Here is a 27,972-nt window from a genome sequence, read left to right as displayed (position 1 = left end):
GTACCTTCATCCTTCTGATTGGTCTCCCGAGAGCATTCTGGGAGATGCAATCGCTTTCCTCAGCTCTGGTCTGCCCCGTTGCATGCTGGGGATTGTAGTCTCTACCTCAGGAGAGCCAAGTACAGTACGTTACACTGTACAGAGACCATTTAGGACCGAGGAAAGCTTCGCTTGTGTGACTGACGAGCGGAAGGAAGGAAAAAGGCGTTTTCAAAGCTCCGCTCAATCTGCCATATGCAAATATGAACAGTGGACTAAGAGTTCAGGCCTATCATAAACTGCTCGCTTCCAGCTCCAAGACCCATGTTCAGTGTGGACCATCTTACAGTGATATGACAGGGCTGCCATAAACCACAAAGATAATATTTGTAGTATTGGACCGCACTGCAGGGTTGCCATAAACCCTGCTAGGCTCCCAATGCCCCATTTCTCCTGAGCCATGGACACCAACTCCCTCATCTCTCTGCAATTTATTTATGACGGGAAGTTTTAGCAGGTGAGCATTTGCTTGAGGTCACCAATCTGTGTGGCAAATTTTGCCCTGCTTGGGGTAAAACCTCAAGTGTACCATATACAGTGGTACCTCAGGTTACAGACTCTTCAGGTTACAGACGCTTCAGGTTACAGACTCCGCTAACCCAGAAATAGTACCTCGGGTTAAGAACTTTGCTTCAGGATGAGAACAGAAATTGTGCGGCAGCAGCGGGAGGCCCCATTAGCTAAAGTGGTGCTTCAGGTTAAGAACAGATTCAGGTTAAGAACAGACCTCCAAAACGAATTAAATTCTTAACCCGAGGTACCACTGTCGATGTATTTGGGCTCCATTCAAAGGCCCCACTTCCTCCTTAACACCAAATACCTTTTTTGCTCCCTGTTTCCTGTCCCTCCAGAGAGCCAGGGCCCCTTTCTCTTCTACATTGGGAAAGAAAACCTAAATTGTGTCTCCATTAAAAAATAATAAATCATAGAGTTTCAAATATAAATGGTACCAATTTGCAGAGTTTCACACATTATTTTTACAGGTGCCCCACTTCCGGAAATGGCAGGAGGTTTCAGGGGTGCTGCTTTCCTGGAAGGAGAGATCATTGGATGCTTATGTGAGTTTGCAATGTTTGTATTTATGTACAATTATACAAGATGAGCACAGGAAGAGGCAAACAGCACAGCGTTCTTTCCCACAGTAAATTTCCTGCCTTATAATCAAATTCCCTGGATCCAGCACTCCCCAAGATATAATCGCCCAAATTGTGAAAAGTGAGGTTACAGGAAACCAGGCAGAGGGCCTTCTCAGTAGTGGTGCCCACCCTGTGGAACACGCTCCCTTCAAGGCAATAAGCAACTATCTTACTTGTAACAGACATCTGAAGGCAGCCCTGTTTAGGGAAGTTTTTAATATTTAATGCTGTATTGTGTTTTTAATATTCAGTTGGGAGCCGCCCAGAGTGGCTGGGGAAAAACCAGTCAGATGGGCGGGGTATAAATAATAAATTATTAATATTATTTCTTTTCCATCCTTTTCTCTCTGTGTCTTTCTGCCTCTCCCAAAACACTTCTGTTGTCCTCTGCACACACAGATCTCGAGCCTCACCCATAGGTGTTGGATAGGGGTGAAGCAGTCAGAAAAGGCATGTGTAATCTCTTTTGAAATGATTTTCATATTCCCACGATTTCTATTAAACTAGAGCCTGCCCTATCATTTGGCCGAGCGAGACAACTACTTCTGGTGGCAGGTGCTGCGGGTGGAGTAAAGCAGGGGCAGCCCCTCCAGCTCTTCCTGTGCCCTCTTCTGTACTCACTAAGTAAGCCTGCTGCCCTTGGATGCAGTGGAGAATGCTGACCCATTGCCAGAGCTGAAGTCGGATTTTACTGCCAGAATGTATACATGGGAATGGGGTGAGGGGTAGGGATTTTATAGGCAGCGCTTTGTTTCTACAAAAAAAAAAAAAGGGTGCCGGTACTCTCTGGGCACAAATTTTCCCTGGGGCTAGGAGAAACAATTACATGTTAAACAAATGCATGTTCTACTGAAACTTCATTATGATCTTGGAATATAGTTATTACATGATGCATGATAATGACTTGCGGCAATACCACAACTTTTTCTGCACTCTCAGTACCTGACTCTGCATGCTTATTTTCACCACAGGGTCATGCCATCCAACATTCTGCTGGGACACAGGCTTGCACCTCCTACCTCAATCCTGGGAAGTATTTGCTTCCCAGAGAAGGAGGCACGATGCTTTGAGGGGGTCCAAGAGCCATCCTGCCACCTTCCTAAAGCCCTCCCAGCTTTGGAAACGAGGCAGCAGGGCTCCAGGATCCTGTCAGAGCCTTACGCCTCCTTCCCTAAGCTCAGAAAACGTTTGCCCAGCTTAGGGAAGGAGGTGCAATGTTCTGACAGGTCCGAGAGCCGCCCTGTCTCCTCCCCTCCAAAAAAGGTGGTGGAACTGTGTTCTGGCATGTTCAGCACTGCTAATAACCTGCTTCAAACATCAAAATGTATTGGGCTGGGTCCAGATATCAATTCTAGCCCATAACGCTCTTTTACTAATCCTGGAAATCAGAGAGCAAATTCACCAACATTATGTTCCATAATGTTGGAACATTATAGTTAAGTATAAATACTTCAATACACACACACACACACCAGCACTTGTTGGTTTATTTAATAAAATTTATATACCACTTTATTGTATTGACGCTTTTAAGGTGCTTACAAGAAATATTAAAATTATTGTAAACAACAGTTAAAAACAGTAATTAAAATAAATTAAAAGATTATCAGTAAAATAAATTAAAATACATCACCATCTATATATCTAAGTAGGCTTGCCTAAACAAAAACACAGGTGCTGAAATGCTGCCTTTACTATACCTACATAAATCTCAACAGAAAATGATCTGACCATGTGCTGTTGTCAATATCTCCCACTTTTAGAACACCTTCCTCCTGCCCAGTTGAGAAGAGCCCAGGACAGCAAACAAATAAGAATTAAAATATCCAAAAACAACCCCAATACAAATGCAGACTGGGAAATAGCTTATTGACAAGAGGGTTAGGGTTAGCATTTTCCAGTGATACACATGCAGCAGTGCCATTTCAGGGTTTGGTGGGGGAGATTCCCATCTGAGTTTCAAGCTCTGCCATTTTGGTATATTAACTACTGATTTAAAACAATGCATGTTAAAAATATTTGTCTTGTTGCTTTTAATGCCTTCTTTGACAACCTCCTGCATAAGAAACATAGAGATAGGAGCATTTGAGATATAATGATGTGAGAGTTGATTTAACATCCTAATTGGCAAGCCAGTATTGATCCAGGGTTGTTAAAATTGTCTACCAAATGTCTAACTAGTATTGGTTGAGGTTTAATTTCTGGGTCATGGATATTGGTGGTTCTGGGGTATTTTTGTGTTTGGTTCTTTTAACTAGGGCTTTTTTTCAGCCCGGGAACTCACTAGAACTCAGTTCTGATACCTCTCAGGTAGGCGCCATTGCCATTCTAAGAGAACAAGGGAGGTGTTCATGGTGAGTTCCGGCACCTCTTTTTCTAGAAAAATAGCACTGCTTTTAACCCTTTTGAGAAATGAGAAGTGGTAGAGCCCTTCGACTCTCTAAGCTCAGCCTTCCTCAGCGTGGTGCCCTCCAGATGTCTTGGACTACAACTCCCATCAGCCTCGACCAGCACAACTGCAGAAGGCTGTCTCATACCTGTAGCCATATGCATTTTCAAACTGTTTGGGTTGTGCTTGCTGTTGTGACACTGTTCTTGATTTCATTTCATTTTTTTTCATTTCACTTTTAATTTGTATACCGCCTTTCTATATTAGTATACACAAGTCTGTTTACAAGCTGAAGGAACAACAAAATATACAACAAAGATCACACACACCTTATATCAATTTGATCCAATACAAAAAAGTCATCATAAAAATATATTTTTAAAATAAACAATTTATATCAAATAAAGTAACATTCAATAATCCATTACATATACAATAACATTATGTATCAGCAAATAATAATTAAACAGAAATTCACTCTCAACAATTACAATAAATAATTACTAAACTATAATCTGTAAAAGTAACAGCAATTCACAATGAAGAAAATACCACAATACATACAAAACCTTGTGAAAGGATCAAGTTGAGAAACAAAGGCACACAACTTACAAAGTTATTTTAAAAAAATATTTCTGAACTCATCTTCTCTCATCTCAGATGTTTCTGCTTTTCTTAAAGTCACGGTCTGGGAAAGACTGGAGGGTGGGGCAAGGCAGGTGGGAAAATTCATTGTCTGATGGCCAGCACAAAGTCTCTCCCCTCTCATAATTCTTCCTTCGGAAACAGCTCCTTTATGAAGGAGACTCCTAGGGCTGGGGCGTCGGGCAAGGCGGGTGGAAAAAGCCTTTGACTGATGGCAAGCACAAAGTCTCTCCCCCCTCATAATTCTTCCTCTGAAAACACCTCCCGTATGAAGGAGACTTCTAGGGCTGGGGCGTCGGGCAAGGCGGGTGGGAAAAGCCATTGCCTCATGGCCAGCACAGAGTCTTTCTCCCCTCACATTTCTTCCTCTCAGAACAGCTTCCTTATGAAGAATACTCCTAGAGGTGGGGCGTCGGGCAAGGCAGATGGGAACAGCCATTGCCTCATGGCCAGCACAAAGTCTTTCTCCCCTCAATGGATGGTGACTTGCTGCCTTTTCCTCTACTGTTCCTTTCTCTGCTTTTTCTTCCTCTGCCATTATGCTGTTCAGGCCCCGTAGCAACTCAAACTGCCTTTTCAAAGAGAGATCCAAACTGATCAGGTAATTTGCCAAATATCTGGCCCACTTTGCTGTGATATGGGACCTGGTGACCAGGAAGCTTCTGAACAGATCTGGATCTCCATCAAGTTCCAGAAGTTTTTGGATATCATTCTTAATCTTAGCCAATGCTGGCTCATGTTCATCATAAATCTCCAGTAATGTTTTGCCGTCTTCCTCTGTTTCCCTCCATAGCAGATTTCTTCCTTGTCTATCTGCTTCCCTCCTCTGGCTGTCCTCAAGCTTTCTTCGGTATCGGGCATCATCCAAACATTGCAAAATCCAGCACAGGCGGCAAGGCCAGCCGTTGCAAAGAACAACCCAGTCTATCACCTCTCTGATGTCAATTCTTTCCTCATATTTCCAAGGAGCCTTCGATTCCATCTTGGTGATGGACAAGATGGTCAGGACTGTGTTCACCACCCTCTTCAGTTGCGCAGAATTCCCTGGAATGTATTCATTATTCATCAGGTGCTTACAAATACTTAACTTTTCGCTACGGCTGGGGTCTTCTAAACCTACCACCGTGATCTTGATGTTGTTTTCTTCACAAGAGCATGCAGCTGGATTCTCATAATCCACCTTCAGGATCTCATTAAACAGCCTTAATTTGTCCTTGGGAGTCATATGGGGCAGGGAGAAGGGCAAGGACACAATTCGGTTTAAGTACAAGTAGCCATTTGTGTTTTTCTTTTGTTTCTGAATACAATCCACAAGGATGCTTGGATCGGCAGCCAAGATGGAGATAAATGGGGCATCTTTGTTGGAAAGAAGTATGTTTATGGCATCCAGAACATCCACCACTTTGTCCTGAGTGCACCTGTCCAAATTGATGATCTTCAGGACCACCAGAATCTTTCGATTCTCTATCCATCCCAAGAACTGGAGGAAATTAGCTATGGTTTCCACTTCTTCTTTCACAAAGTTCATGAAGCCCATCTTGGCACTGAGGGTGTTTCTGTCAATTTCTATCTGAAGCTTCTTTTTCAGTGTGTAGTAGAACTTGGTCATTACGTGTATGAAAGGAGCGATAAACAGAATAGCCCCTACTAAAGCAGTGGATCCAAAGAGCGTCTTTAAATTATCTTCCTTTATCAACATGCTAACTGCCAGTAAAATAAGAATCAAACCTATTATAATAGGAATGAAGAACTTCCCCCATCCTTTAAAAACCCATTTCCTTCTCTTAGTTTTTTTCAGAGATTGCCCATCAAGGATCATAAAAGTTGTAAAAAGTGCTTTGTTTTTTCCTTCGATTCCATCAAGCAGCGCTGTAAGAATGCCAGCCCAGATGTGGTCACATCCCACATACTCCCAGGCATCGAAATGTATGAAGATGTACTGGGTACCTTTGTATTCTTCTGAACCAGAAGCAGGGTAACATAGAATCATATGCCAAATGAGTGAAAACAGGGAATACTTTCTTCCACCTTCCTCTCCCTCCGTGGGCATGTGGCCTGCAAAAGAAAGCAGAAGCACACCATTTATATGGATCTGTACCCGTTATTACTTAATATTGATTTCTCCTTGCCCCATTTTATTCCACGCTCCTTACATTTTGTCTCCTTATCTGGGCTTTCTGTTCCCATGGGAATTGGTGGTACTTACTTTCAATTTCATCTAAGAGTCTTCTTTTGTTTCTTCCCCATGGTGCATAGAATCCCACTGTCACTGGCGGGTCAATCTCTTGTATAGTCTTTGCCAGGGCTTTGCAGTAAAGGGCTTCATGGGTTTCAACTGTGCAATCACAATCCATTTCACAGGAAAGAAAGCAAAAAGATATTATTTTTTAAAAAACCAGGTGGATAGTAGCTGCTGTCGGCACCTCCTATTGCAACCACAGGCGTGAAATAAAGAGGCACGCCACAGGAGAAGTTAAAGGCAGGCTTGGGTAACAAGAGTTTTGCTTTTTAGCAAGCCCAAATTGTTGCACCCACATGAATGACAAGGATCTGAGAGGTGTGCTGCAGCAGCACAGGATCAAACCATGTTGGCAAGAGGCAATCCCACCTCATACAACGCCTACCCATCCAATGCACTGAAACTCAGAGACTGAACCCAAACTGAGCAGTTTTCTACCCCTTCTGACTGACCCAAAACACCATGCTGTGGACACCAGTAAACACTGTGAGATGCACGTCAGGTGGAACCATAACCTATGTGGGCCCTTAGATGGCCTAACATAAGGCTGTAAAGCTCCAAATGTCAAGTCCACCATGGCCTGTATATCCTTGCTGCCAAAACTCAAAGTGCCAGCAGTAGTATATGCAGCAGCACTGCAAAAGGATTGTGCACCAGAACAGGTCACATCCATCCCCAGCCATGTCAAGGCACGATTTGTAACAGCCCCAAACTGCTATTTAATGAGGAACTTCCCATCGTGGCAATGGAACAGTGGATTTGCAGAAGGCAGAAGGCTGACTTAATGTCGCACTTACCCATGAAAACACCTTGGGCGACAACAGTGAACCATGATGATTCCGCTATCCAAGCAAAAGTATCAATCTGAACAAAGGTGATCAGGGAGGGGCATCATTAACCATCTGCCCCTTGTGCTGGGACCACTGCTGAATGAGATGGGGTTGAACCTCCTGCTTCAGGGGCCACAGGGAAGATGTAGCACTGACTGCCTCAAGCATGAAACTAAAGCAGCCTGGCTACAGGCTCATACCACCACTGCTGCCACACGTGATTTCTCTTTCCTCCACAAGGCTTCCTCGGAGGCGCATGTACCATAAAGATCTGAAGAAGCCAAGAGGGAGGTGGGATGGGCTTAAATAGCCCCCTGCTCTGCTTAGCTCACTCTGTGCCAACATGCAATAGCACAGTAGTTTGTGGGTAAAGGCACATCATCAAAAAATAAATAAATAAAATTTTATTTATATCCCACCCTCCCCAGCCGAAGCCGGGCTCAGAGCGGCTAACAACAGTAAAATAATACAGCATGCCCCATTCCTGAAGTGGCCACAAAGGCCCACTGCTACCAGAACCATGTGGACCGAACGGCTGAGAGGGGAAAGTGCAGAAAACTGATTTAGTAATAATGATGCACCTTCATGGTCTCTCATCAGTGCTTGGTGCTCTGGATCATTCATCTCTGTGGCAAAGCGTCTCAACTTCAGCAGCTGCCCAACTCTGTCAAAAAAGATATACATAGAATAAATACATTTTTGGGCAGGGCACTAGCTTAAAGGAAGGGTAAGTGGTGGTGGGCCGCCATACTGCTTAAATCACACTGGGATGCTGGCAATTCCCACCATACTTAGATGTCTCCCCAGTCATCTCCAGTCTCAGTTAAAAGGTGCTGGTTAAAGCCAGAATACTTAAGCATTATCTGTATATCTTAGTGGGTAAGAGCATGGTGCCAGGCTTGCAGGCTTGATCCCTGTACGGGACAGCTACATATTCTGGCTATTGCAGGGGGTTGGACTAGATGATCCTCAAGCTCCCTTCCAACTCTACAGTTCTATGATTCTATTATCTCATCAGCATTTATGATCCTGACTGTCCCTTGTGGTCAGTGGGTGAGGTGCAGCTGGGAACAAGTAGCACCCTGGTAATGCAGCACCCAGATCAGCCTCTCCTAATCTGTGTCCTTCCAGATGTTTTGTAGTACAACTCCCATTAGCCACAAACATGATGGTCATGCTGGATAGAAATCTTTGGATATGGTCTGAAGACCCATGAGGCTAAAGCCAAGCTAGACAACGTAGGAATTCTCGTGGCTTGGGACTGTGCTGCATTCCCTGATCCATTTATGCAGATGCATAAATCATCTCTAGATAAGTAAATTAATCCCACCCTCTCTTCTTTTTTGCCTTAAAAAAGAATGCACCTTACCTGGGAAAAAACCCAACACGAGCATGGACTTGTTTGGATCCTTCACCTGAAGGCTTGCCACAGATTTAGTGGAGCTTGAATAACCCCAGACACTGACTCTTGGCTCTGAATCTCGCAGACTATATATTAAATGGGATGTGGCTAACCATGACACAATATGAGCAGTGGCTTTCAACATAATGAAAGGAAACTCGGATTACACCAGCCTGCTTGGTGAGAAGTTTGCTTGGCTGTAGATTCACAGAAAGTAAACAATTATCAGTTCATAAAAGCCAGTAATTTATTGTTGTCACCATAGGTCTTAATAAAAGTAACCATCAAACACAAATGAAAAAGATTTCTTTGGATAGTTCATGTAACATTAGTAATATCTTGGTAAGGTGTAGCTTTTCTTCACGCAAGCAAAATAAGCTACTTTTTCAGTAATCACCCTATTATTTGTGGCAGAATCAAGGTATTTGTTTCTTTATTTGCCCAGTGGCAGACCAATGAGAAAGTAACTTGGATTTTGGTTGCTTGAAAACAGAATAGAAAATGAGGGTTATGTTCAACCTCTTCAAACCTACAAATACAGCATCTCTGGGCAGAGAGAACCTTCCTCAACAGACTACTGTACAGTGGTACCTCGGGTTAAGAACTTAATTTGTTCTGGAGGTCCATTCTTAACCTGAAACTGTTCTTAACCTGAAGTACCACTTTAGCTAATGGGGCCTCACGCTGCCACCGCACGATTTCTGTTCTCATCCTGAAGCAAAGTTCTTTACCCACGGTACTGTTTCTGGGTTAGCGGAGTCTGTAACTTGAAGCATCTGTAACCCGAGGTACCACTGTAATGTGCTGTTTGTGGGGCTACCTTTTGAAGACTACCTTCCAAACAGCAGTTTGGAATCTGCTGTTAGCGCAAAATACAGCAGCTAGATTGCTGCTAACTAGCACCTTGCACTGAGAAACTGTTGCCCCCTTGTTCAAGAACTGCATTGGTTTCCCCCGGGTGCAGTTCAGAGCTGATGTTTCCCTTCAAAGCTCTACATGGCTTGGGATCTGTCTTGTAAGAATGTCTTCCCCTCATGTCTTGTAAGAATGTCTTCCCCTTGTCTTGTGATCCTCTTTGCAGGCCTTCCTCCACGTGTCCTCACCAACTGAGGGAAGGGTCTGACTCTGACCACAACTGAGAATAACTAATATGTGGGTGCCACCCCATTTATTGAACACTTTCTCATCTTTGGAGTGTGGCATGAAGGACTTTTGACTTTTAATACAGTCCTCATTTTGGTCTCTGGTTTATAAAGCTGCTATTGATTATCCTATTAGCATTTCGTTAATGTGTTATTAGTGAATAGGAATTTCACCCTGCATTAGGAGAGTCACTCATCACTTGAATTGACAGGAAGCAGGTCCATGAGTTTCTTGCTCATACTAAAATTAAGGAACAAGCTATTGCACAGCTAACCGCACTAGAGGTAGTGATCTTGGCAGCCAGGAAAAGGAACGAATGCATTGTTTTTGTGTTTTATAACTGGTAATCCTTCCTTCTTAGCATTTTCCTCGAGATGGGGATATGAGTCTTTCCCGAGGAACTCTTAGGTCTGAAAAGATGACACTTACCTCATGAGTTCTACTCTCTAAGGAAAGGGTCTGTTTCTTGGCTAAGTGTTAATGACATAATGAGTCAAATATCACTCATGAAGACTTGGCACAAGAATGAAATTCCAATGCTGACAATGTGTGTGTATGAATTCCCAGCAGAGCTGTTTAGAGTGGTAAACCGGCTGGTCCAGATCGGTGTGGTATCATTGACAGTCAATAGCCTGCTGGGAGAGACCTGTGAATCACTTTTAGGGTAAAATCACCTGAACCCATGCTGAACTTGATGCCACAATGGTTTCAGGTTTATTGAAAGTCTCTGGAGCATCAGGGAATTACAGGTGTGAACAGGATCCTTGCACAGTGAGGCCGTAGCTACCACTTTGAAGAGGGTCTTCCCAGCATCCAGAGGTTTTTGAGAACTACTGTCCACTCTCTAATATTCCTTTCGTCAGCAATGTGATCAAGAGGGTGGTGGCCGCCCAGCCGCAGGTATGGCTGTAGGAAGTTGATTATCTAGCTCCATCCCAGTCTGGCTTCAGACCTAGTTCTGGCAGCAGATCAGTCTTGGTCACTCTGACTGATGACCTCTCTTGGAAGAGAGACAAAGCGAATGCAACCCTGAAGGTACTTTACTGCAATGGTTTCATTCCTACCTGCAGGGTCAGTACCAGGAAGTAGTACTAGGCGATTGTTGCTTGGCTCCATGGCTTTTGGACTGTGAAGTCCCGCAAGGGTCCATTCTGTCTCCTTGCAATTTAACATCTATATGAAACCATTGGGAGCAGTTGTTTGGTGATTTGGAGTGTGGTGTCAACTGTATGCTGAAGACACGCAGCTCTTATCTCTCCATTCCATCAGAAGGAGGCAGTGATGAACTGGATGGGAGCCAGTAAAATGAGGCTGAATCCTGATGAGACGGAAGTGATTTGGGTGAATGGTTCTCCTATCCAGAAACTAGGTACACATCCTGTTCTGCAAGGGATTACACTTCCTTGAAGGACCAGGTTTGTAAATTGTCTCAGGAGCCCTTAAAGCTAGGAGTGGTTTACATAAAAGTCTTAAAGATAGTTATGGACTGGCTAGATGCAGAGGAGTGGTGAGAGGCAGCAGCTGGGTAACCCCCAAAGGAGGAGGGCTCAGAGCCAGGGTGGGGTGGGATGACAATGAGAGGGAGAAGAGGGAGCAAACTGGAAGGAGTAGGTGTTGGATCCTGGAGAGGCAACAGCATTTAGTGAGCAGGAAGAGTCTGTGGCAGAGAACAGTTCAGAAGCAGAGGCTGGAGAGGAGAAGGGGCCAAGAGGCAGAGATGAGTCAGACTGGTGAAGGAGCCAGGGGGTCTCCCCCATTTCTGCAACCAGCTGCCCTCCTCCCTGGTCTCCCAAAACCAGGAGAGGTATGAAGAGAGAGGAGCAAAGACAGACAAGGTGTCAGAGTCTCAGTTTGCTTGGGAAGGACCTGAGAGAGCAGGAGACGTAGAGAGCTGTCGGAAGGCGGGGCTCGTCAGTCCTCACAACTGTCTCATTGGGGCAAGATCGGCTGGGAAGAGTTGCTGTGCTCTCTGGGCCTGGCCTCCTGAGCTGTTTTGTTTTTTGAATAAAGAGAGTTCGCTTCACTGACACTGTGCGAGTTATTGCTGACTTGCTCCCGACAACCACTCTGACAAGTATCAATAAAAATTATGTAATAAATTGAACCAAGCTCCAAGAGAATAAAAAAAAAATGTGGACAGCTGCATCTCCCCACCACTGGCCTACTTAGTGCAAGATGGTTCTTGAGTAGTCCTGTGGGGACAGTGCAAGAGGGAGTAACACCCCAGCTGGACCACTGAGAGATGATGGGCAGCTCTGCCTTCCCCACTTTTTTTGCTGTAATCCACCCTGGAAATACTTGCACTGAAGGGCGGCATATAAAGTATAGGAACAAACAACTCCTTCCTATAAAATTCTAATTCTAGTTAGGTCACTGTGGCTGTTCCCTCTGCCTTTCATCCCACCTCACTGCCACATTTACTGGCACTTGGGTGGTCAGTTGCCCACCCAGCTGCGTACTCCTCACTCCCTTCATCACAGGTCTTGTTGGTCTCCAGGAACAGAGAGGAAGGAGCTAGATGAGGCAGCTGTGGCTCAGGCAAGCTATTACGCATTTTTCTTGACTCATCCTGGCGAATAACCCCGTAAGGCAGTCTGATAATTATCTACTTATTTCATAACAACAGTAGCGTTTCAGTGTTCAAAGCACTTCATTTATTGCCTTGGTTCCTCCTTAGAAACACCCCTGTGAGACTGACCAATATCTGTGTTTCTATTATTATTTATTGAATACCGAAATAGTATGGGGTGATGGAAGTTGTGGTACAACATATGGAGAGCCACAGGTTCTGCATTCTCCACCAGGGCCAGGGCCTTTTCAGTGATGGCTCCGACCTGGTGGAATGCTCTGTCCCATGAGACTAGGGACCTAAAGGATTTAACCTCCTTTCTCTGGGCCTGTAAGACAGAGCTATCCCACCTGGCCTTTAATTTGAATTCAGCCTGATCTTTTATTTCCCTTCCCTTCCCTTCTCTTCTCTTCCTTCCCCCTCCCCTTTTATGAAGATTACCCACTCTGGGACTCCACAGCTAATTCTCTCCTGGCCTCCTCACTGGCCCAAGTAGGACTAATTCAGCCAGCTAGTCCAATCTAATGTTTATTGGATGGTTTTCCCCCAAATTGATTTTTGAACTTTTGAATTTTATTGTTATTCATGCTTTTCTACTGTATTTTATGTTGCTTCTATGTTGTATTACAATTAAGTGTTTTAAATTTGTTGTTAGCCACCCTGAGCCTGGTTTTCTGAACCGGGAAGGGCGGGGTTTAAATAAAAAATTATTATTATCATCATCATCATCATCATCTCTATTCTAAACTGGATCCCACGGTAAGATGGACTGTGTTCTTTAGCTAACAATCACTAAGTAACACTATACAATTTGGCTGCAATTGACTGTTTCACCCTCCATACACCACCTCAATCTAATTACTGGCTTTGGTGATGTAGACATCTGTCCTCCTCTTTACAACTGCTTTCTGCCTAAAGGAGATGTGTTTCATGTAAGGCAGGGATGAGGTGCCTGTGGCCCTGTTGTTGGATGACAGCTCCCATCATCTTTGACCATTCATTGTGCTGCCTGTGGACTCTTGGGGGTTGAGAGTCTAACAGCATCTGGGGGGGGGGGGCACAGTTTTCCCAAACCTGGCTTAATACATGAGACAGATCTGGGTAGCAGCAAGGCTTAACATTTTCAAATATGGGGGTCAGCCATTGTTGCTTTTATGCCAGGTATAAGCTGCTACCTGATCTAATCTGCAATCTCCCTCTTCAAATTGAGTGTATATCCAGACCGCAAGAGTTCAGCATCCAGCCTAGTTGTTTCTGGGGGCAGGGGAGGGTGGGTCTGATCCCTTCCAACCCTATTTGTGTACCATCAAACCTGATGAAGAGTTTGCAGAACTCAAAACCTTGCACATCATTTTGCAACAATTTTGACGGTCCCAGTTAAATTATTGCCCAATGGCCTAATTTTTTGGAGGGAGGGAGGGATATTAAAGTTTAAAATCTATTGTTTGTTTTTGGTTTTGATTCAGAAAGCACAGTTCTGGGATATATACAGTCTCTTTGCTAAGGTTGCTACTATCTGATATGAGGCAAATATGGTGGGGGCCAAAGTATTGGAGCCTCAGCTTCACGATCTGTCCTTCTAGTGAGCACTCAGGGCTGATTTCCTTAAGAATGGATGCGTTTGATCTTCTTGCAGTCCATGGGACTCTCAAGAGTTTCCTCCAGCACCATAATTCAAAAGCGTCAATTCTTCGGCGATCAGCCTTTTTTATGGTCCAGCTCTCACTTCCATACATCACTACTGGGAAAACCATAGGTTTTACTATACGGACCTTTGTTGGCAAGGAGTCTACCTCTTCCCAATTCTGAGTGACTTTATCTGCAAAAAAACTTTGCAAAATCATTGCAGGAGATCATGTGGTTCCACTAAATTGCGAACCACCTGAAAGAGTCTCCTGGTGCTGTTTTCTGCAGATGCAATAGAGGCGATGAAGAAAGTCTTTGCCGTCATTACCACTACTTGGTAGGCTCGACATTGAGCTTTAAAGTGTGTCCGGTCAGCTTCAGAATGAGTTATCCGCCACCAGCGCTCTAGCCTTCTCAGCAATTGTTTCATTGCCCTTAGATCTGTGGAAAACCACGGGGCTATCTGGGCTCCATGCAATCAGAGAGGGCGCTCCGGAGCCAAACAGTCAATGTTGTTGTTTAGTCATTTAGTCGTGTCTGACTCTTTGTGCCCCATGGACCAGAGCACGCCAGGCACTCCTGTCTTCCACCGCCTCCCGCAGTTTGGTAAAACTCATGCTGGTAGCTTCGGGAACACTCCCCATTCCAGCGGGCCACCAGGGAATCAGCTGAAAGGCCATCAACATGGGATAAAACATCCCCTACCACTCTCTGGAAACCATTTGGATCCATTAAGTGGCGGGGGCGGACCATCCGAATCGGTCCCACCTCCCTGCAGAGGGGAAGGGTTGTGGAGAAGTCCAGTTGCACCAGAAAGTGATCTGACCATGGCACTTCTTTAGTTTCGCTTTTACTTAGTGTCAGATCACCAACATCCATAGAGGTAAACACCAGGTCCAAGGCATGTCTGCAGCTATGAGTTGGGCCAGACTTATTCAGGGGCAGCCCCATGGAGGCCATGCTTTCCACGAAGTCCCGAGCGGCCGCTTGTAAGGTCGTGTCGGCATTGATGTTAAAATCTCCTAGGGCAACCAAAACTACGTGTCTCCAGGAGAACATCTGCCACAACCTGAAGCAGCTCAGGCAGGGAATCCTTGGTGCAGTGGGGAGGTCGGTACACCAAAAGGAATCCTATACTGCCCCTATTGCCCAACTTCCAGAACATGCAATCAGAGAACTTGGTCTTCCCAACAGGACGCCTGGTGCAAACTAATGACTTCCTAAAAATCACTGCAACCCCCCCTTCCCGCCCTCAAGGCCTGGGTTGCTGTGCATAAGAGAAACCTGGTGGACAAGCAGCAGCTTTACCTTTTACTGGGCTTAAACATTTTGAGGAACATGCTTTAGTGGACACCTGGCGCCACCTACAGCATGGAGAGCATAATCACACATTTTCCTCTCCTAGGCATGCTGTTCACACAAGAATCTATTTTATACCGATTTCCTCCAGTCTGGTGTCGAGGGTGGAAATAGCAGAGAGAGGTCCAAGGAGGCATCTGACCACGCCATGCTTAAAGTGCTGCTGTGGAGAGATGATTCACACCCCACACAGACTCTGTTAACTAAATGAGTTCATTGTGAAAGAAAATATATACAGAGGCTTTATTTAAACTTTACATAGGGGACAATATGCACCTGCATTTTAAGCATCTTATTGGCCAGCTTTTATTAGCATCATGGCTTGTAATAGCTGGATACTGAAATTTATTTGAAATTTACTGTATTTTTCCGTGTATAAGACACCCCATGTATAAGACCCCAAATTTAGAAAATGGGCAAATACACTATCCATGTATAAGACACCCCCAAATTTTCAAACTTATTTTAAAGTAAAAAAACAAAACCCTAGTCTTATACACGGAATAGTACGGTATATAAGTTGTGACACTGGCCACATGGTATTAAAAAGTCTGGCAATTGGTGCTGATAGAAAAATTAACTACTAAACTAAAAATATCAAGGGGGAATGAAACAAAAAAAACACATGTTGGTTGGATTGGCATATCTTTATTAAGTATAGCTCAAAACAGAATGTGGGACATCCTCCACATTTTTCTTTTTTCGGTTCCTGTAGATTTTTGGTTTCACACATTAGTGTTATAGGTTCCACACTCCAAATGGCAAGAAACTTCAGGGACGGTGCTTTTCTGGGTTCAGCTCCAACAGGAAGGATAAATCACTGGAGACTGATGGCAGTTGGTAATATTTGGATATATTTACAAAAATACAAGTTGGGCATAGGTGAAAGCAAACAGCATAATATTCCAGCCCACAGCAAATCAACTGCCTCACATCAAATCAAGTATTCCCAAGATATATTTCCCCTGCTTTCGCTCCCTCTCGTTTCCATCCTTAAACATATATCCCTGAATATATTTGAATGGATTATAGAATTATAGGTTTACTTGAGAAGAAGTTTGGTTCATACCTCACCATTTCCCACCAGCCCGATATAAAGTAGCATCTTGAGCCAGGATTCTGTTTTACCCAATTCTTAGTATATTTAACATGCTTTTAGTTGTTACTGTATTGATGTTTTAAATATTTTTATTTTTATAGTTTTGCAGCTTTGTTGTTTGTCACCCTAGGGCCTTTGGGAGGAATGGTAGGATAGAAATTTAATGAATAATTGGAATAAATAGAAACGCAAATATCAGCCAACCTCTGCAAGGAGGAACCAAGACAATAAAGAAATGCTTTGAACTCTGAAATACTATTGTTATTATTAAAGAATGACACATAAAGATACATTTTTATTGACACAATAGTTTTTTATGTAAGCTACACTGAGGATTGCCTGAAAAGTATTAATAAAAACCTTAAATAAATCAATGAAAGATAAAAATGCAGAATAATAGCAACAATACAATCTCAAGAAACAGATAGCAGCATAACAATAAAAGATAAAATAAGTTAAATATTAAAGTAGACCAGATCTTTCCAAACTGTGTGTTGCGACACATCTGTGTGTCGGCCACAGTGTGTAGGTGTGTCGTGTGAACGTTCCCCACGTTCCTCCCGGGGCTAGAAAGGGGTTAGTTTAACCTCTGGTTTGCTAGTAAAACTGAATTACTGTGTTGCGAAATGATGTATGTCTAAAAAGCGTGTCACCAACCTGAAAAGTTTGGAAATCTCTGAAGTAGACTCTTGGAGGCCAGGAGTCCAAAAGGTTCAAAGGCCACAGGTTCAAAGCCTAATGCTTTCAGAAATAGGTATCTACCTTTGCTGCTTCCCCCAAAATCCTAGTTACCGTATTTTTCGCTCTATAAGACGCACCAGACCACAAGACGCACTTAGTTTTTGGAGGAGGAAACAAGAAAAAAAAATCTGAATCTCAGAAGCCAGAACAGCAAGAGGGATCGCTGTGCAGTGAAAGCAGCAATCCCTCTTGCTGTTCTGGCTTCTGGGATAGCTGCGCAGCCTGCATTCGCTCCATAAGACGCACACACATTTCCCCTTACTTTTTAGGAGGGAAAAAGTGAGTCTTATAGAGCAAAAAATACAGTATAACCTAATACCTGACCTAGTCAGCAGTCTCCCTCTTCACACTGAGTCTATATGCAGAACTCCAGGCTTCAACATCCAGCCTGTTTTGGGGTGGGTTTCTCCTCCCTTCCAATCCTGCTTTGAGTCTGTTCTGTAAGATACAGAGCAAAAGGTGCTTTGGGGAAGAAATGCTAGGAGAGCAGACATCGCGTCCTAACTGGCAAACCAGGATTGTTCCAAAGTTGTTAAATGTTTCTACCAAATGTCAAACTAGTATTAGTTGAGGTTATTTTTGCAGTTCCTGGATATTGGTGGTTTTGAGGTAATTTAGTGTTTTGTTCCTGTACTCTTTTAAGTACAGGGAGCCCACAACTTACACACATTTAATTTCAGCTTTATTCAGTATATTCAGCTTTATGGTGTGGCAAAAAATAAATAAATTTAAAAAGCAGGTGGAAAGAGGGTAGGGTTCTGGGGGGGGATGGCTTTGGTAATCCCACAATATGCAATTTTGGCTTTATTTGTGAACTGTGGTAACCCCCTAGTAATTGTGGATTTACAGTAATTATAAGAGGCAAAGATCAAATCACTTAGCTCAGCCTAGTGCCATCTAGATACAACTTCCACTGGTCTGTCTAGCACAGCTTAGGAGGACTGTCTTGGCTGCTAAGCATATGTGTTTTCAAACTGTTGGGATTTTGATTTCTTGTTGCGACACTGTTCTCAATGGATGGTGACTTGTTTCTTCCTCTGCTGTTATGCTGTTCAGGCCCCGTAGCAACTCAAATGGCCTTTTCAAAGAGAAATCCAAACTGACCAGGAAATGTGCCAAATATCTCGCCCACTTTGCTGTGATCTGGGACCTGGTGGCCAAAAAATTTCTGAAAAGATCAGGATCGCCATCCAGTTCCAGAAGTCTTTTTATATCATTCTTAATTTTAGCCAGTGCTGGCTCATTGTCATTGTAAATCTCCAGTAATGTTTTGCCATCTCCCTCTTCTTCCCTCCATAGTTGGCTTCCTTCTTTTCTATCTGCTTCCTCCTTCTGGTTTTCCTCAAGCTTTCTTTGCTGTCTGGCATCTTCCTCACATTGCAAAATCCAGCTCAGGCGGCAGGGCCAGCAGTTGGAAAGAACAACCCAGTCTATCAGTTCTTCAATGCTGATTCTTTCCTCATATTTCCAGGGAGCCTCTGATTCCATCTTGGTGATGGACAAGATGGTCAGGACTGTGTTCACCACCCTCTTCAGTTGCGCAGAATTCCCTGGGATGTATTCGTTATTCATCAAGTGCTTACAGATAATTAACTTTTCGCTACAGCTGGGGTCTTCTAAGCCTACCACTTTGATCCTGATGTTGCTTTCTTCGCAAGAGCATGCATGATAATCCACCTTCAGAATCTCATTGACCAGCCTTAATTTGTCCTTGGGAGTCATCTGCGGCAGGGAGAAGGGCAAGGACACAATTCGGTCTAAGTACAAGTAGCCATTTGTGTGTTTTTTTTCTCTTTGAATACATTCCACAAGGATGCTTGGATCGGCAGCCAAGATGGAGATAAATGGGGCATCCTTGTCGGAAAGAAGTATGTTTATGGCATCCAGAACATCCACCACTTTGTCCTGAGTGCACCTGTCCAAATTGGTAATCTTCAGGACTACTAGGATCTTTCGCTTCTCTATCCATCCCAGGAACTGGAGGAAATTCGCTATGGTTCCTACTAATTCTTTCACAAAGTGCATGAAGCCCAGCTTCGCACTGAGGGTATTTCTGTCAATTTCTGTCTGAAGCTTTTTTTTCAGTGTGAAGTAGAACTTGGTCATTACATGTATGAAAGGAGTGATAAACAGAATAGCCCCTACTAAAGCAGTGGATCCAAAGAGCGACTTTAAATTACCTTCCTTTATCAACATGCTAACTGCTAGTAAAAGAAGAATCAAACCTGTTATAACAGGAATGAAGAGCTTCCCCCATCCTTTAAAAACCCATTTCTTTCTCTTTGTTTTTTTCAGAGATTGTCCATCAAGGACCATAAAAATCGTAAAAAGTGCTTTGTTCTTCCCTTCGATTCCGTCAAGCAGCGCTGCAAGAAGGCCAGCCCAGATGTGGTCACATCCTACATACTCCCAGGCATCGAAATGGATGAAGATGTACCGCGTACCTTTGAGTTCTTCAGAACCGGAAGCAGGGTAACAAAAAATCATACGCCAAATGAGTGAAAGCAGGGAATACTTTCCCCCACTTTTCTCCCCCTCTGTGGGCATGTGGCCTGTAAAAGAAAGTGAGAAGCACAACATTTGTACCAATCTGTACTCATCATCACAGGTGGGATGAGTCTGCTGCAGTCCACAGCAGGTGGGGGGGGGGGGTCGGTCATTTTCTGGTCATCACTTAGGAACATAGGAAACTGGCTTATACTGAATCAGACCATTGGTCTATATAGTAGTAGTAGTAGTAGTAGTAGTAGTAGTAGTAGTAATAATAATACCCTGCCCATCTGGCTGGGTTTCCCCAGCCACCCTGGGCGGCTTCCAACAAAGATTAAAAATACACTAAAATGTCACACACTAAAAGCTTCCCTGAACAGGGCTAGCTTCAGATGTCTTCTAAATGTCAGGTAGTTGTTTGTCTCTTTGACATCTGGTGGGAGGGCGTTCCACAGGGCGGGCACCACTACCGAGAAAGCCCTCTGCCTGGTTCCCTGTAGCTTTGCTTCTCACAATGAAGGAACTGTCCAAAGGCCCTCGGTGCTGGACCTCAGCATCCGGGAAGAACAATGGAGGTGGAGACGGTCCTTCAGGTATACTGGACCAAGGCCGTTTAGGTCAACACCAACACTTTGAATTGTGCTCGGAAACGTACTGGGAGCCAATGTAGGTCTTTCAAGACCAGTGTTATGTGGTCTCGGCGGCCACTCCCAGTCACCAGTCTAGCTGCCGCATTCTGGATATATAGCTCCATATCTACCTGCACTGACAGTCATTAGCTCCCCAGTGGTTTTCTGGCAGGGGATATTCCCAGCCCTAACTGGAGATGCTGGAGATTGATCCTTAATAATAGAAATCTACTGGCTCACAAGCTGGTTTGGAACAGGAGACTACTTCCTCTTTAATCTGTTCTTTTATTTGGTCTGTATCTAGACTATGTGCTTTAGCAGGGCATCACAAAACTCCGGATACCAGTTTGGTGTGGGTATGGAGACACAGCAATGTAAAAGAATGTGGAGTTAGTAGTTAGTTTGTTGGACTGGGAGCTGTGAAAAGAAAGTGCAATTCATAGGTCAGCCATGAAGCCTCACTGGGCCAATCACTGCCTCTCAGCGCAACCCATCTCACAGGTTTGTTGTGATACAAGGCAAGCTCCGTGGAGGAAAAATAGGGTATACACATTATTATAAACAAATTACTGTAAGTATGTCTTAAAAATAATAATTGTGTGTTTAGTAGATCTGGCGTTCTCCTGGCCCTTAGCCACTGAGCTTCCCTGATGCAGGATTTCTTTGCAAGAAAGAGCTCATGCCTTGCCAATTAACTTCACACCCCTTACCTTCTGCATCCCTCTCTGGGATATTTAAATACAGCTTTGATTATTCTTTTTCGAGTCAATGGTACTTACTTTCAATTTCATCTAGGAGCCTTCTTTTGCTTCTCCCCCATGGTGCGTAGAATCCCATTGTCACTGGTGGGTCGATATTTTGCAGAGACTTTGCCAAGGCTTTGCAGTAAACGGCTTCATGGGTTTCAACTGTACAATTATAACCCATTTTACAGGAAAAAAGAAAGCAAAAAATATATTACCTTAAAAACCAGGTGGTTAGTAGTTGCAGCAACAAAGGGAGTTTAAGTAGGCACATCCTATGGCAACCATAGGCATGAAATAAAGAGTTCAAGGCAGGCTTGGGTGACAAGGTCTTTGCCCTTTAGCAACCTCAAATTGTGGTACCCACATGAACGACCAGGATCTGAAAAGGATGCTGCAGAAGCACAGGGTCAAACTATGTGGGCAGGAGGCAACCCCACCTCATACAACGCCTGCCCATCCAATGCACTGAAGCGCAGTGACTGAGACTGAACTGGATTCAGTGAGCAGTTTTGTACACCCTCTGACTGACCCAAAGGACCATGCTGTAGACCAGTGGTGTCCAAACTTTTTTCAAAGAGGGTCAGATTTGATGAAGTGAAGGCCCGTGGGGGCTGACCAAAGGGCCAACCCAAGTTGTTGAGCTTTTCTTAGGATTGAAAAATTGGGTTGGAGTTGTTGAGGTTTTTTAATAAGGAAATAAACTGACCGGCGGGCCAGATTAGGCCCCCGAAACGGACTTTGGACATGCCTGCTGTAGACACCAATAAACACTGTGAGATGCATGTCAGGTGGAACTATAACCAATGTGGGCCCTTAGATGGCCTAACATAGGGCTGGAAAGCTCCAAATGCCAAGTCTGCCATATATCCTCGCTACCGAAACCCAAATTGTTAGCAGCAGATTCAGTGCAAAAAATAAAGTTTACCAAACCAAGACACATCCATCTCCACCCAAGTGAAACCATGATTTGTAATAGCCCCTAAGTGCTATTTAATGAGGAACTGCCCATCATGGTCACCAAACAGTGGACTGGCAGAAGGCTGACTTAATGACACATTTACCCTGAAAGCACCTGGGCTGCGACAGTAAACCATGACATTTCTGCTATCAGTGGAAGAGAAGCAAACTCAACAAAGGTGATCAAAGAGGGCACCATTGACCACTTTTGCACAGACAGCATAAAGATTTGAAGATGCCAAGAGGGGAATGGAATGGGCAAATGTGGCCCCCTGCTCAGTTCCACCCATTCTGCACCACAATGCAGTAGGATGATTTGTAGGCAACGGCATTCCGGGACCCATTCCTGGAGTGATCGGAAAGGGTCATCGCTGCCAGAGCCCTCTGGGTCTGGCAGCTGAGAGGGAAAACTGATGTAATAATAAAGGCACACCTGGATGGTCCCTCATCAGTGCTTGGTGCTCTGGATCACTCATCTTTGTGGCTGGCGAACTTCAGCAGCTGTCAAAGAAATACATAGCGTGAGTGTCTATGATTGGGCACTGATTTGCTTGGAAGGCTACTTTGAAGATAGTGTGGAAAGTCGTGGGCTGTACACAATCAGTTCACGCTGGGCTGCTGACAAGTCCCACCATCCCTACACATCTCCCAGGTCATCTGCAGGCTCAGTTTAAGGGTGCTGCTTAAAGCCTGGATGCTTGAATAACTATCTCTCCAGCATTTATGTGTGTGAGTGTCTGAGGGTGGTTAGAGGATAGATGGCAGTTAACGGATTGAGGTTGAATCCTGACAAGACAGAAGTACTGTTTTGGGGGGATATGGGGTGGGTGGATGTGGGGGACTTCCTGGTCCTGAATGCGGTAATTATGCCCCTGGGAGTCATTTTGGACTCACAGCTGTCCATGGAGGCACAGGTCAACTCTGTGGCCAGGGCAGCTGTCTACCAGCTCCATCTGGCACACCAGCTGAGACCCTACCTGCCCGCAGACTGTCTCACTAGAGCACAGGTGTCAAACACAAGGCCCGCGGGCCGAATCCGGCCCGCCAGACGTTGTCATGTGGCCCGTGTAGCCGCCATTCTCACTGCTGTTCTCGCCCATCCAGTGCACCATCGCCTGGTTGTGCGCCGCGTCGCCTTTCAGCACGAAGGTGGAGGTGAGCAGAGAGGCTGCTCCTCCGCGCGCCCCGGAAGCCGCTGCTGGTGCCATGCTCGGCCTCCGCTGTGCCGCCGCCGGGCAGGGATGCGAGTCTGGCAGGCGAGGCGCGGAGGCGGAGAACGGGAGGGAGCGAGCCGAGATGGAGGCGGGAGCGCGACGCGAACGCGCGGCGTGGGAGACAACGTGCCAGCAGGGCTTCCACGCCCAGGCGAGGCGCAGCGCCGCCCTCTGCCGGCGGGCCCCACCGAGCCCCGGAGCCCGGCCGCCTTCCCCGACGGCTGCTGGCAGCTGGCAGCAGGGCTGCAGCGAGCGCACCGGAGCAAGTGGACGGAAGCCCGGCGCCTGGGCAAGCGAACGTCCCCCTCAGCCTCGGCTTGCCACGGAGGGCAAGGGAGGCGGCTGCCTCAGGCAGCAGGATCCACAGGGGCAGCTCGGCCCGTTGTGGAAATGTGCTTCCTCCACCAGCACCAGATTTGGGGCCGTGCGGGCGCCTTACCCGCCCCGAGCCAAGGGAGGACAAAATAATGATAACGATGCCTATTTATTCTATGGGGGGGGGGGCACCAAAGTTTGTCCTCACTCAGGGTGGGTGCCATATTACCAAAGTCCGCCCCTGCCCCCCCTCAATGGGATTTGAAATCCAGGGATTTGAAATCCAATAAATTCCTAGGAGTGCCCCTGTCCGTACTGAGTAAGCCCATCAGCCCCTAAAAGCAGACGATACCAACTTTTCAACATTGTGATAGTGATGTTGTGATACGGTAGCGATATATTGCAGTGTTGAAAAGTAGAGGGAAGAACAAGCAGCATTGGCCCCCGTCAGAAACTGGGTTGCAACCGGCACATCTCCCCCCCCCCCCCCGCCAGCACCTGGCACAGGGAGGAGGCAGCACCAGGCGGAGAAGGAAGAGAAGGCGTAGATAAGCCCCAGCCACAAGACGCAGTCCAGTAAAGGTGCCCTCAGACTGGGCCTGCACAATGTTATGATACATCACCACAGGGGCAGACTTTAGTAATCTTTCATAACAGGGGTGTCAGGCTGAATAAAATATTGAGGGGGGCAGGTAGGCCCCACCTCACATCATCATCATCATCATCATCATCATCATCATCATTTATTACGGGTCAAAGACCAGCTCGAACCTCACATAATTTATCACATGCCACACACATCCCATTTAAATGTCAAAGCCCATCAACTTTGGGGGTCTCAGCCTGCTCAAATATTTTAGGCCGATACAACCGGCCCTTTGAGGGTGACCAAACTGCTGATGCGGCCCCCGATGAATTTGAGTTTGACACCCCTGCACTAGAGAGATGAGTTATCTCCCGCTTGGACTACTGTAATGTGCTCTTCGTGGGGCTACCTTTGAAGATGACTCGGAAATTACAACTAAACCAGAATGCAGCAGCTAGACTGGTGACTGGGAATGGTCATGCTGGATAGAAGTCCTAGGGTATACTCTGAAGATACAGGAGACTACCACCTTGCTAAAGCTGAGCTGGACAATATAGGACTTCTCAGTGCACATGCTTAGGATGTGCTGCATTTCCTAAAGATGTGGAAGGTGAACCTAAAATTTACAGATTGTATCTTACAGAAAGAGAATTATATGAAAATGATGTATAGATGATATATAACACCAGAGAAAGTGGTCAAAATGTATAAAAAGGGATCAAAAACTTGTTGGAAATGTAAAGAAAAAGATGGGACATTCTATTATATGTGGTGGGAATGCAAAAAGATTAGAAATTATTGGGAAATGATATATAATGAATTGAAAAAAATGTTTTAAAAGACTTTTGTTAAGAAACCGGAAGCATTCCTTCTAGGAATTTTAGACCAAGATGTAAAAAAAGAAAACTGGAAATTATTTATGTATGCAACAACAGCAGCAAAATTTTATTAGCGCAAACTTGGAAGACAGAAGAAATACCAAAGAAAGAACAGTGGCAAGGGAAACATGGAATATGCAGAACTGGCAAAACTAACAGAAAAATTACATGAAAAGGACAACAAAGACTTTAAAAGAGAATGGGAACCATTTATAACATATATGAAGAGGCAACATAAAGAAATGCACTCATTGGCAAAGTTTGAGTAAACAATCACAACTATATTCAACAAAAAATAAGACTTTAAGTATTGAGAAAATTTTGGGGAAACAATACGCAGGGTGAACAATATGGAAATAAAACAAAATGGGAATATGAGGAAAGTCCAGGGGAGGAGGGTGGAAATATGAAAAATTGTTAAAGATATATTGTTAGAAGTATACATGGAAAAATCAATAAAAATTTATTTATCTCAGGATGTGCTCCATTTCCCGATCCTGAACATCTATCTGGGTGCATAAATCATACCCAGATAAGAAAGTCAATCACTGCCTCCCTTCTTTTTACTCATTAAAAACACTTACCTGGTAAAAAATCCAATGTGAGCGTGGACTGAACTTGCCTGGATTCTTCAGCTGAAATACATGCCACAGAATGAGTGGAGCAGCAGTAACGCCAGACACCGACTCTGCTCAGAATCTTGCAGAATATATATTGAATGGGATGTGGCTAATCATGACACAATATGAGCCATGCCTTTGCATCACAAGGATGGGAAGTAAGCTTACGTGAACCCAGTTTGCTTGATAATAAGTTAACAGAAAGTAAACCAATTTTGTAACTGGCTGACTGACCGGACCCAAAGGGTGCTCATCAATGGTTCCTCTTCATCCTGGAGAAGAGTGACTAGTGGGGTGCCACAGGGTTCTGTCTTGGGCTGGTCTTATTCAACATCTTTATCAACAACTTGGATGATGGACTCAAGGGCATCCTGATCAAATTTGCAGATGACACCAAACTGGGAGGGGTGGCTAACACCCCAGAGGACAGAATCACACTTCAAAACGACCTTGACAGATTAGAGAACTGGGCCAAAACAAACAAGATTAATTTTAACAGGGAGAAATGTAAAGTATTGCACTTGGGCAAAAAAAATGAGAGGCACAAATACAAGATGGGTGACACTTGGCTTGAGAGCAGTACATGTGAAAAGGATCTAGGAGTCTTGGCTGACCACAAACTTGACATGAGCCAACAGTGTGACGCGGCAGCTAAAAAAGCCAATGCAATTCTGGGCTGCATCAATAGGAGTATAGCATCTAGATCAAGGGAAGTAATAGTGCCACTGTATTCTGCTCTCGTCAGACCTCACCTGGAGTACTGTGTCCAGTTCTGGGCACCACAGTTCAAGAAGGACACTGACAAACTGGAACTTGTCCAGAGGAGGGCAACCAAAATGGTCAAAGGCCTGGAAACGATGCCTTATGAGGAATGGCTAAGGGAGCTGGGCATGTTTAGCCTGGAGAAGAGGAGGTTAAGGGGGGATATGATAGCCATGTTCAAATATATAAAAGGATGTCACATAGAGGAGGGAGAAAGGTTGTTTTCTGCTGCTCCAGAGAAGCGGACACGGAGCAATGGATCCAAACTACAAGAAGGAAGATTCCACCTAAACATTAGGAAGAACTTCCTGACAGTAAGAGCTGTTCGACAGTGGAATTTGCTGCCAAGGAGTGTGGTGGAGTCTCCTTCTTTGGAGGTCTTTAAGCAGAGGCTTGACAACCATATGTCAGGAGTGCTCTGATGGTGTTTCCTGCTTGGCAGGGGCTTGGACTCTATGGCCCTTGTGGTCTCTTCCAACTCTATGATTCTATGATTCAATATCACGCCACAAGTCAATAATTTATTGTCATCACCATAGGTCTTAACGAAAGTCAGCATCGTACATGGATGAAAAAAATTACTTAGCATAGCTCAAGAACATTAATTACATCTTGGTAAGATGTATCTTTCCTTCAACCAAGTGAATTAGGCTACTTTTTCTTTTTTAAATTGAATTAAGCTACTTTTTCAATAATTACCCTGTTAGTTGTGGCAAGCAAAAGTTTGTTGTTTCCTTTATTTCTCCAATGGTTGACCAGTGAGAAATTGACTCAGGTACTTAGATTTTGGTTACTTGAAAACAGAACAGAAAATGAGGGGTATGTTCAACCTCTTCAACCCTACAAATACAGCATCTCTGAGCAGATGAAATCTTCCACAACTGATGGCTGTAATGTGCTGTTTATGGGGCTACCTTTTGAAGAAGACTGTTTGGAAACTGCCATCAGTACAGAATACAGCAGCTAGATTGCTGCTAACTGGCACCGTGCATTGAGAAACTGTTGATATTCCAAAAGACAAAACTAATTTTTTCTTATACGCGACGTCTGCAGCAAGAATCCTGGTGGTAAGTATTGGAAAGGTAATCAGCTACCCACTACGGGAGAATGGTTATGTAAGCTTTCAGAGTACTCAGAATTAGCCAAATTGACAGATATAATAAGACAAAAACAAAAAAGTGAAGTGAAAAAGGAATGGGGGTGTTTAAATGAATACCTTAAAAGTCAAGGTTCGAGGACAGAAATCTGGCTGTGTCTGGAATAACCTTGTGAAGTGAAAGGATAAGAAAGAGGGATTTATATCTAGATGCTAGGAAAGAGATGATAAGGAAGACAGGAAGACACAATGAGAGGTAAAGGAGGTGCTGTGGGATTGGTGGAAGTCAATGTTTGTTTTTCCTTTTAGTGTTTATATTATTAACATGTAAGATATGGATTTGGTTGTTTTGTATGTTGGTTTTTGTGTTTTGTGTATTGTTATTTTTCGATATTTTTTGTGTTGCTGTTGTGTGGGAAATACTAATAAAATTTAAATTATAAAAAAAGAGAGAGAAACTGT

General features: G+C 44.4%; 2 protein-coding genes and 1 long non-coding RNA gene across 4 annotated transcripts; 1 reads left to right on the top strand and 2 right to left on the bottom strand.

Annotated features, from left to right (window-relative positions):
* Positions 1–149: 149 nt before the first annotated feature.
* Positions 150–27,972, top strand: LOC310684859. Its single transcript, XR_014514892.1, has 5 exons — positions 150–496; positions 1,023–1,097; positions 9,762–9,832; positions 19,515–19,689; positions 26,954–27,972. It is a non-coding gene; the product is annotated as an uncharacterized lncRNA (long non-coding RNA).
* Positions 3,073–8,853, bottom strand: LOC310684268 (NTPase KAP family P-loop domain-containing protein 1-like). Of its 2 annotated transcripts, none has more exons than XM_083455106.1 (4): positions 8,648–8,853; positions 7,246–7,942; positions 6,416–6,544; positions 3,073–6,264 (listed from the first exon to the last, which is right to left on the bottom strand). In XM_083455106.1, the coding sequence occupies exons 2-4, from the start codon at positions 7,247–7,249 to the stop codon at positions 4,181–4,183; spliced, it is 2,217 nt and encodes a 738-aa protein (XP_083311232.1). In that variant the 5' UTR covers positions 7,250–7,942; positions 8,648–8,853; the 3' UTR covers positions 3,073–4,180. The 2 variants fall into 2 exon arrangements, with proteins under 2 accessions (XP_083311232.1, XP_083311231.1); XM_083455105.1 differs by having other exon boundaries at positions 7,860–7,942.
* Positions 17,543–22,791, bottom strand: LOC310684355 (NTPase KAP family P-loop domain-containing protein 1-like). The gene is made up of 3 exons (XM_083455371.1): positions 22,473–22,791; positions 21,116–21,244; positions 17,543–19,769 (listed from the first exon to the last, which is right to left on the bottom strand). Exons 1-3 carry the CDS (start codon positions 22,513–22,515, stop codon positions 18,187–18,189), a joined length of 1,755 nt encoding a protein of 584 aa, XP_083311497.1. The 5' UTR covers positions 22,516–22,791; the 3' UTR covers positions 17,543–18,186.

The sequence above is a fragment of the Podarcis tiliguerta genome (assembly GCF_965153285.1).
Source record: "Podarcis tiliguerta genome assembly, chromosome: 8".
NCBI lineage: Eukaryota > Metazoa > Chordata > Lepidosauria > Squamata > Lacertidae > Podarcis > Podarcis tiliguerta.
The sequence above is the reverse complement of the archived record's forward strand: the minus strand, read 5'-3'. Positions and strand labels throughout refer to the sequence as shown.

Excerpts from the sequence above, each read along its gene's own strand:
- LOC310684268 (XM_083455105.1), bottom strand. The coding sequence starts at position 7,902 with ATGAATGATCCAGAGCACCAAGCACTGATGAGAGACCATGAAG. Across the intron at positions 6,545-7,859 it reads ACTGATGAGAGACCATGAAG|TTGAAACCCATGAAGCCCTT; the intron begins GTGCATCATTAT and ends GTGATTGCACAG. Across the intron at positions 6,265-6,415 it reads ACTCTTAGATGAAATTGAAA|GCCACATGCCCACGGAGGGA; the intron begins GTAAGTACCACC and ends TTTCTTTTGCAG.
- LOC310684355 (XM_083455371.1), bottom strand. The coding sequence starts at position 22,515 with ATGAGTGATCCAGAGCACCAAGCACTGATGAGGGACCATCCAG. Across the intron at positions 21,245-22,472 it reads ACTGATGAGGGACCATCCAG|TTGAAACCCATGAAGCCGTT; the intron begins GTGTGCCTTTAT and ends ATAATTGTACAG. Across the intron at positions 19,770-21,115 it reads GCTCCTAGATGAAATTGAAA|GCCACATGCCCACAGAGGGG; the intron begins GTAAGTACCATT and ends TTTCTTTTACAG.